This window comes from Camelina sativa, chromosome 6 (assembly GCF_030686135.1).
Source record: "Camelina sativa cultivar CO46 ecotype springtype chromosome 6, ASM3068613v1".
NCBI classification, from domain to species: domain Eukaryota; kingdom Viridiplantae; phylum Streptophyta; class Magnoliopsida; order Brassicales; family Brassicaceae; genus Camelina; species Camelina sativa.
In genome coordinates this window covers 377,563-387,880 of record NC_141885.1, presented here as the reverse complement: position 1 = coordinate 387,880, position 10,318 = coordinate 377,563, and the positions used below count along the sequence as shown (strand labels likewise).

At 36.3% G+C, this 10,318-nt stretch overlaps 1 protein-coding gene across 2 annotated transcripts; it reads left to right on the top strand.

Moving 5' to 3' along the window:
* The first annotated feature begins 3,620 nt into the window (after positions 1-3,620).
* On the top strand, positions 3,621-6,451 carry LOC104789901 (homeobox-leucine zipper protein ATHB-17-like). Of its 2 annotated transcripts, none has more exons than XM_019246613.2 (4): positions 3,621-3,827; positions 4,171-4,364; positions 4,494-4,573; positions 6,021-6,451. In XM_019246613.2, the coding sequence occupies exons 1-4, from the start codon at positions 3,749-3,751 to the stop codon at positions 6,271-6,273; spliced, it is 606 nt and encodes a 201-aa protein (XP_019102158.1). In that variant the 5' UTR covers positions 3,621-3,748; the 3' UTR covers positions 6,274-6,451. The 2 variants fall into 2 exon arrangements, with proteins under 2 accessions (XP_019102158.1, XP_019102159.1); XM_019246614.2 differs by having other exon boundaries at positions 3,622-3,827; positions 4,177-4,364.
* Positions 6,452-10,318: the final 3,867 nt, after the last annotated feature.

The window sequence follows — 10,318 nt, the reverse complement described above, 5'->3', positions numbered from 1 at the left end:
AATTCAGTAATCATTGTTTTCTTAAAATGTGTAAAAGCTCCTAAACATTTATCTTTACGAGACAGAGGGAGTAATATCTTATGGTATGCGCTCTCCTTCCATGAGAGTAATAATTGAAGCTTTAAAATCCATGCCAATTGAATACACTTTCAGGTTTCAACCGTTGAAACTTGAAAGAGAGTGGTCACTCTGTGGTACTGATGGTACACTTACATTAACCATAATTTTGGAAGAACATATATTAGATGTATAATGTTTACTATTTTTACAGAGTTATATTCCAACAAAAGAACTAGACAATGATTGTAGTTGTGTGCGATCGACCGCACAAAGTATATGGTGGTGACTACACGGATCTGGTCTGATATAACAACTTGCTTAAATATTTTATTTTCTTTTTTAGACGTAATGAACGCAAATCGTCATCATCATCATCACCATGCACCAACAAATTTAATCAGTCTTACCCTAAACAAAAACCATAATAATATAATTGGTACCAATTTATTTTGGAAATATACACTAAAGGCGTATTAGATAACCTACATTTATAATAGTGATAAATGACCTTGACCTTTAAACTACATTTTTACCATTTGACCAACATAATTGATAATTTCATAAAATTAAAGTGCGTTCAAATATTTTCATCAATCAATTTTGCCAAAATTTTATTTTAGAATTGCTTTGGTTTGAATTCTCAAATATCGATCGTCTTCAATTTTAGAAGTGGTCATTACTATATTGTTCAAGTAAATGATTCGGATATTATTGGGTCTCATCTCATGCACTAATTAGTTACGTTTGAAAAAATAAGTTTCTTTGCTGTAATTAATTTGGTCAATATGATTGAACAATATAGTAATGGTACACTATTATAACATAGAGTATTGTTTTCATGCGTTTCGCGAGCTAGCAGGAGAATATATTGAACTCATGGTGTTTCTCAAAGCAGAAAAGAGAAAATGATTACTGGTTTTCTTTTCTCAACTTTTTTTAATAATTTCTTTTAATAGGATATGAAATATGATAGACCAAATACGATATGATTGTCATAATCACCAAATTCGGATAGACTAATCTAATCGTGGTCACAACCAAATAATTAAGCAGTCAGTTAAATAAAGGAACGTGTGTGATCTCTAATCCAGTACTGCTTATTATATACAAATTAAAAATATATATATGACTCATGCAAATGACCAAGAATGCATAACAAAAGGTATAGACCGGTCAAGTATGTTAAGTTTTTCTCTTCTCTATGAACGTGTTTCTATCCTCTTTTAGTTTTTCTCTCTTTCTTCTGACATCTCTCTTCCTATTGGTAAGGAGGTCCTCCGTTTTGATCTGGTCACTCGAGATGGTGGTTCCGGTAAGTCTGTTCAGCGCGTGAAGCGAAGATTCTGTTGGTGGTGACCGCTGGTGAAAGTTTTGGTGATGGTGCTTGAGGACGACATCAAATCCGGAACCAGATCTAGCGGATCGGGTGTGGTTTCTTCGTGGGTCATTCTTCTCATCCGGCGGTTGGTTGGCTCCAGATGAGTAGTGAGAGTTTTCTCACTCCAGTTGAAGCAGTTCTTTGCTTGATGGTTTGGTGTTGTATGTCAGGTAAGGAGGGCGGCGCTTAATTTGCAGGCTTTGGATCTGCAAGAGGAAGGCAGAGGTGGGTAAATCTCTTCTCTGGCAACAGAGGTGTGGTTTGGTCTCCCAACCGATGCGACTGTGGCTTTTTTTGGCGGTTCGGGAAGCTCCTGTCGCGGTGGCTCGCGGTGGAGTTTTCTCGGGGTTCAGCCGTCCAATCTGAGCTGCGGGTTGCGGCGGAAGTCGGCTGGGAGGCAGGAGGGTTGAGTTGCGTTGTCACGGTGGTTAACAGTGGAGTTTGGCAGCTTCTAGGCTCTCGTGGGTTTTCTGGGATGTTGGACGGTAAATTGAACCACCATCGTCTGCAAACCGCCACGATACTTGCTTCCACTGGACCGGATTGAAGAGTTGTTACCTGAAGGAAGCGGTTGTCGCCGGAGTTAGAAGGAGGGTGTTCGATCTGAGTGAGCAGGTTGTTAGGAACGGGACCTGACTTTGCGGAGCCTGTTATCGGTTGTCTGAATTGGTCGGAAGATTTGTAGCAGGTCCGGTGGTTTCACCGGAGAAGGAAAACTGACGGATCTGGGTTGCTTCCGTCAAGAGATTCGATCTGATGAATCCACCGCAACGCCGTCGATCTTGCAACCACCGGCGCTACAGTTCGAACAGCTGTCTCAGGTTGATCAGCAGGATCCGATCCTTCTTTCCGGCGAAGGCACTTCGACGTCGTTTTCCTTCTTTTTGTATCTGTTGGGTCTCTTGTATGTAATTTAAGGTCAAACCCATTTGAAAAGACCCATTATATTTTAATATAATAAAAAAAAAAAAAAAAAAAAAAAAGTATGTTAATCTTAAATTTTCTTTTAAAAATAAAACGAAGAATACACGTAGCATTGTTAACTTTCACATACTTCTCTTGTCATCATATTTATAATGTTTGAATTGTTGGAACAAAAAACATAGTTTTGAAACGAAGATTGACTTAAAAACCCATATAGATGGAACGTTACATGCATGTTTTCCGAGGTTAACTAGCCGATGAACATTATACTATTATCTTATGTTGTCTCTTAAATGCTTAGTCTTTAAACCGTACAAAAATCCAACAAACCTAAATTAATGTATAGTAATTATGATTATTGAATATGCGTTTCTATCTCAATAATTTTTTCACCAGTTATATTCTACTCTCCCATTTACAACAAACATCGTCATCTAACGAGAGATAAATAAATAAAATGCGAAAAAAACGTAAAATAAATAAATAAAAAAGTAACGAGAGATGAGCATAATGGAAATGTGGGAGGCGTATAGAATAAGAAGAGTTCATCTGAGGAGGGTCTCAATCGTTTTCATAAGCTCAATACTTGGACCGACTCAGGTTTTTACGGAATAAAGAGAGAATCGATCAAATATTTTTTTTTATTTTATTTTACTTTTGTGATCAAACTTTATTAGTATAGAAAAGTGTAATTAAATGCTACTACTTAATTAAATTAAATGAAAATGTTGAACAAAAGAGAAAGAAAACAAAACATGCTGGTTAGTCTCCCACACCGAGTCAGTCAGCATTTATTTAATCAACTCCGAAACCATTTTGATTCAATTGTTTGACACGTGTTGTTCATCCTACAACTCTATTCATAATTTCTTTGACCAATAGATCTGTTTAGTCAATACTCAATACACCTCCCCTCTCTTCTATTCATTACTTATTATTCAATATGAGTAATATTTAGCTTTTAATTTTGTTTTCTTTATAAACTTCTCATAGGTTGATGAATGGATGGATACCCAAACGCATCTTAATATTATCTTCTTACAATATTGGTTGTGTCTTTAAGGTCCTTTTTATGATAAAACTACTATTTACGTACATAATGACAATGATATACGTACGCATATACAAATAGTACTATGCCATATGGATCACGCATGCGTGCGTGTATGTATTACACAAACAACATCACATGTAATATGTATATGTATTGTCTATGTGTATGTGTATAAATATAAAAGCATCGCCACGCTTCAAGTTTGCCTCTCTTTATATATTAAACTGAGTTTTCCTCTTAAACTTTACCTTCTTTTTTTTTGTTTCCCATCTCTTCCTCATCGTCCTCTCTTGATCTCTCTCAAGAACCCTAATTAAAATATTAATCGATCAATGGCGATTTTACCGGAGAACTCTTCTAACTTGGATCTTACTATCTCCGTTCCTGGCTTCTCTTCCTCCCCTCCCTCCGGTAAGCATCTTAACACACAAACACACACACATATAATTTAAACACTATAACCTACTGTATTATTTTATTATATTGATCAAATGAAACTAAACTATATAAGGCTTGTGTTTGGATTCTATGTTTCTTCTCGTTGATGACCTGATTATATATTCTTTCGTTTGAATTACATGGAAAAATCATGAGTTATCTAAGCTCTTATTGGCAAAAAAGAAATTCTTTAAAATATATATATATATATATATAGAAGTAATGTGTTTTATCATCTTATTAATTTCTCTTTGACCACAATATTTCGTTTAATTTCTGTCGTTGTTGATATAAATAATGGTATGAACACAATAAGTTTCAGATGAAGGAAGTGGCGGAGGGAGAGAACAGCTAAAGCTAGACATGAATCGAGTGCCGTCGTCTGAAGACGGAGACGATGAAGAATTCAGTCACGATGGCTCTGCTCCACCTCGAAAGAAACTCCGCCTAACCAGAGAACAGTCTCGTCTTCTGGAAGATAGCTTCAGACAGAATCATACCCTTAATCCCGTAACTAAACTATTCACAACTTTACATATAATTACTTCTGTTTTTTATAGCTTTGTTTTATTTTTATTTATATAACTTTAGAACAAAAAGAATTGTAATGAATTGTTATTTTTTTCTCGTAAAATGTAGAAACAAAAGGAAGCACTTGCTACGCATTTGATGCTACGGCCAAGACAAATTGAAGTTTGGTTTCAAAACCGTAGAGCAAGGTACGTACGTTTTTATGTGTGGCCAACTTCTGTTTTTTTACATCATTGGTGGATAAATAAAATATCTGACTATATATATGAGGTTAAAATAATAAGCTGGTGGTTGATGATTAACGAGAGAGTTCACATAAGCGTTAAACGTTGACGGAATATAAAAATAAAGCAGAAACAAAAAAAATGAAATCTGAATCGGATTCGACCCACCCCGTTAACATATACTTATACAAGTCGTACCCTTAAATAATAAAAAGTTAACCTTGTCCTTTTCATAACATTATTATCTCAATTCCTCCATCAATTTTTTTTTTTGTTATTATATTGCTTTCCTTCTAGGTCCTTCTTAAATTCTCGAAGAGTCACCACTTGTTACATAGCATATATACAAGGAAAAAGTCAATTCATTTGACCAAATATTTTGAAGTCAAACAAGTTTACAGAAAGAAATTAACAGCCACCCAATTAAACACACATATTAACCAAAACTAATATAGTGTTGAAGTAGTTATATATATCAACATCACGTACATATGTGTTGTTGCATGGTTATTTTCACAAGTGACAACAGCATTTTGGAGCCGCCAATTGTGGTATCCATTAACACGTTGTTTTAAAAAAAAAAAAAATACTATGTGTGATGTAACTCGGAGCTAGTTTTGTTTTGAGAAAAACACTTTGGCTCCTGTACGTCAATACGTGTATACATTAATAGTTTAATACATATACATATATATTCACGTGTCAAGGTCTCACGAATGTTTCATACTCTCATTAGTCGTTTTTTTACAACTTTTTTTTGGGTAACGTATTGTTATTTAATTTCTGCATGGATCTGTGTGTTTCATGTGTATAACATATACTACGATTAGTCAATCTATAATTCGTTAGTCATGTTACTCAAACCGAAAGACAAATTGATAAACTGGTTAAAATGTCTCTTCTTTTTAACTCAAATAGAAGTTATTTATCAATTTAATTAGATCCCACAATAATTGTGAACAGATGGGAAATGTGAATGGTGCAATAACTAAGAAGAGGTTCAACACTGGTCGTATTACTATTATGACGGTTTCCCAAAACATAGCTATAATCATAACCACAACCTTTTTATAATAGAAGTACACTGTCTGTATTTTATAGCCTCTTTTTATTTTATCTTCAATTTCAGTTTATTTAATTTAGAAATTCCGAGCAAATCAATCAATGTGTTTTCTTTTATTCTTCTGCCTCGTGTACTTACTTTCTCATCAATGCTCTTTGACTCATAATTCATTGGGCAGTTCATGCGTTTTCATTTTCCATGATTTTTATAAAATATATATGCATCGTCGACGAAGCATTTGATCCTTGTTTGGATGTCACAAATCGTCTACGAGTTTAATTAAAATGTTAACGTGCGCATATAAATAACTAGCATCGTACTGTTTTTGGATTTGTTTGGTTTAATTAGGAGCAAATTAAAGCAAACCGAGATGGAATGCGAGTATCTTAAAAGGTGGTTTGGTTCACTAACGGAGCAAAACCACAGGCTCCATAGAGAAGTAGAAGAGCTTAGAGCCATGAAGGTAGGCCCACCCACGGTGAACTCCGCATCCAGCCTCACTATGTGCCCTCGCTGCGAGCGAGTCACCACTCCAGCGAGCCCAGCTTCCATGGCGGTTCCGGCCAGGGAAAAGTTTCCGCCGCAAGAGCGTGAGGATTGATATATGTATCTTTAATTATTGGAGTATGGTTTAGGAGTCGACGAAAGTCACCCATTCAGCCCAAAAAAAATTTTATGATCACATAATTTCGTGTATATATAGTACTTAGAGATTTTGTGCTGCACAACAACTCTTTGTAAATATTAATTAGTATTATTTTTAAAAAATTAAAAATCCATTAATATCCTTAATTTGGAAATCGAAATAAGAAATAAAAACAAAAATCTATTTTAGTATTTTCAAACAGTTGCCACAAAATTCAAAAAAGAAAACCAATTGATGAGATAGTGCTCTCAATTAAAAAAAATAAACATTGAACTAATACGTAAACTCTATCAAGATTTCACTATTTCAGAAGCAAAACGTAAACTGGGGAACAACATACGCCAATTTTATGAGTTTGATCACCAGTCACTGATTTCGAAGTACCGATAAGATTACAATTACGAAAAGAAATGAAGAACAACCAAAAAAATATACCATTCCAGGGGAAAAAAAGGATGCTCCGGTTTTACACTCCCAACCACAAACCAGTCAGTCATCTAACCAAATCCAAGGTGAAGAAAGGATGATCCTACGCTAACTCCAACGACTCGTATAACAAACCCAGCTGCATGCCTTCCGGTTGATTACTTAAGCCGCCCCTTTAGTCTGAACTTTAATTACATTTACCTCATCGACGAAATTGGCCCATAGCCCATTAGAAAGGCCCATAAAGTTTCGACTCCATTTTGTATCTGCAAAGTTTTGAAAAGAAACCCTAAATCCTTGGTCGATCGGTGGGTCGATCTCTCTGCTCTGCTCATCTGATGTTTTGATTGGAGGATTAAATACTATAACTGCGATTAATTTTCCCCATTTTTCATTAAACCAGTGTCAAATAGTTCTCCTGTCTTACTTGAGACAAAATAAGTCTCCGCCGCAAAAACTAGCTTGCAACGTACGGTACCAACAATGGAGTTCTGGGAAAGAGTTTATATGTTCCATTTTACATCATTCTTAAACCATTTGCTTATTTATGATTCATAGCTGCAATTAGCTGATTTCCATTCTTAGGTGTTGATTGGTTTTACTGCTACCTCTCGCAAACACTGCGTTTGCGGGTGGTAGTGGTTCCTAGCGATTGGCACCAATTACACAAACCGCTCCCAATCGCTTCCAATCGCTCCTAACCGCTTGAAACCACTAAATTCTAAAAGCTGCTCCCCGCAAGCGTTTGCGGTTGGATTTTTTTTTTAAACTTAAAACAAAACAAATCAATGATACTGAAATGTTTTTTTATATATCTTCTACCTAACCATTTTATCCATTAAAGATGGAAAAAAATGTAGTAGATTAGAAAATAAACAGTTATACAATAAAATAAGATTCCAATTAACAATAACCCGAAAAACTTGGTGTAAATTTAATGGCACATCACACATAAATTCAAAAAAATCTAAATAAATATAACATTTCATCAGAAATTTAAGAAAATAAGATTATTTGTGAAAAATATTAAAACAAATCACCAATAACTCTTCTCAACTCTCGCTTCAATATAAAATTTATTTGTTTTATGAATAATTATTTTAGTATTTTAAATGAATTTTAATTATGAATCAAGTTTAATAAAATTTTTGGTATTTTAAAATATTTATATAATTATATATTACATTTATTATGTTTTAATCGCGATTGCACCAGGTGGTCAAACAGTCGTAAAACTCTCGCTAACGCACCCATTTTAAAATGCTAAACCAGTAATTTAAAACGCTTAATAACGCTTGAAACTGCAACCACCTACTTCCGCAATCTCTCGCAACCGCAACCGCAAACGCTGTGTCTGAACTCTGAACCAGTCAGGCCCTTAATTTATTTCAATTTTTAGCTGCGTTTAGCCGAAACGCTTATATTCCTCAAAGTATTCAACATGCAAATGATGTAACCATTTTAAATTCCTCAACAATACTTTAACAAATTCCTCTAAAATCATGTTACCATTTAAAGCCTAAATGTTAAATTTTAATATATTGAAAACAAACTGAGCACCGAGATTAGACATCTAGTAGTGGAAAAATGAAAACATTTATCTTTTTAGAAAACAAATTATAGTGTTAGGACTTGGGAGTGGAGATATTAAAAATGACTCTTAGGCTTATGTGCCATTGCAAATTTCACATTTCCATGCCAGGCCCCATAAAGTACTAAGAGGATGGGCATTGGTGTCCTTTGTTTTTGGTCCCCAATTATAATAGTATTATTTTGAAAGGTTCTTATTTTTAGTATGAGCATTGGTTTGATGAACTCGTCGGCTTGAAATCGGGAATTCGTTGAGATCTTTGGGAGAGAAGATCGGATGGGCTTCGGGAGAGAGGATCAGCTACGGGAATTCATTGAGAACTTCGGGAGAGAAGATCAGCTACGGGAATTCGTTGCCGGGAGAGAAGATCGGATCCGATCGTCGGCGGGAGAGAAGATCGACACAGAACCGTCACCGTCGAGATAGAAGAGAGAAGTCTTTTGTTTCGAGAAATTCTTTTATTTTAATCCTAAAGAAAATCTTCAACCAATCAGAACATACCACACGTCCAAGTAGACGGACGAAAAACGTCCCAAATAAAGATACGTTTCTTCTGAATTGGGCCTTTTTATTTATTTTAAAACGGAAAATAATGGGGGACGGCCCAAAACTACACCGATGCACATGGTCTAATGGATTTACCGAAAAATCTACGGTCATAGAAAAAGAAAAGGAAAAAATGGGAACTGAGTACAAAAACTTCGCGAGGCCTTGGGGTTTGGTAGGGACGGGGACGACCCGACGCGAAGTAGAAAGGCATGTATAGGAAATGGACCACGTGCGTGTCACGTGCCATCATTATGCTAGCTTCATTATCCAGACACCAATGATGATCACGACTACGTTGACCCCTCTCGTTGGTTGGTTTGGTTGGTTAAACCCACCAGCGTGTGTTTTAGGGAATAAGGACGCTTTAGCTCTTTTGTGAAAAACAGAGCGCTAGCTGTGATCTTTCTGATGGGTCCAGAATACAGATCATTGTGTCTTACCATTAACCATAAAAAAATTTATATTAATTAGTGAGATACTTATTATTCACAACGAACGAACATGCATGTGTTTAAATATTAGAAGTGTTGAAAATTGCAAACCCTGATTCACCTCTGTAGTGAACTGCATACCGCGATTTTGCCCCTAATCCTCGTCTACTTCACAAATCAATATGCATTACATAAACATAACACAGAGATTTAACGAGTTTCCCTCATGCAGAGGGTACATCTCGTGTGGGAACCTTCTCCCACAAACCCACTATCAATCACTCAAGGTTTACACACAATGTTTCATATACAAGCTTAAAGAGCAACTACAAAGAAACCGGAAGAAGAAAACACATAATAGATCTAGCTTTTCTTCTTCTCCTCTCTCTGTCTCTAGTTCAGCTCTCCCCTTCATGTATAACCCTGAAACACCTCCAGAACCCCAAAGAAGCAGTTCCACCTTCGTCTCTCATCTGAGTGTCCAGAAGACACCTTAAACCTAGACAAGGTTATGTCCGACTCTCAGCCCTTCGACCACAGCCAAGCTTCTGCTCCTTTATCATGGTTCTGCGCACAGCTTCAAGCTCCATGTATGACGCCCTGCGCATGCTCTCTGCACTGCGCCATGCGTCTCTGCATCTGCCCTGCACAGCGCTCTGCGCTGTGCCCTACAACCGCCACCAAGGTACCACCAGCGTCTTCTGTGCCTTTGTGATTACTGCGTTCTTCTTCAACCCTAGCTTCCCTTATATAGTGAAACCATAGAGCTTATGTCGGTTTACTCCTGCAGGCCACACAACTCGGATCCTGTATGGGCTACACATCCGTCTGCAACCTGATTCACTTGGTCGACCTTTGATTCATCTCATGTGCACTGAGCTTGAACCAAATTTCCTTGAATACCATGCAGAAAACATGAATCATACATGCTTCAATCCTGAAACAATCCCTGATTCATTATGTAAACAATCTCAACTCAATGCATTACTCCTGAGATTGAGTT

Bases quoted from the DNA above. Each gene is read 5' to 3' on its own strand.
- LOC104789901 (XM_019246613.2), top strand. From the start codon at position 3,749: ATGGCGATTTTACCGGAGAACTCTTCTAACTTGGATCTTACTATCTCC. The intron at 3,828-4,170 runs GTAAGCATCTTA...GAACACAATAAG, and splicing joins CTCTTCCTCCCCTCCCTCCG to TTTCAGATGAAGGAAGTGGC. The intron at 4,574-6,020 runs GTACGTACGTTT...TGGTTTAATTAG, and splicing joins TTTCAAAACCGTAGAGCAAG to GAGCAAATTAAAGCAAACCG.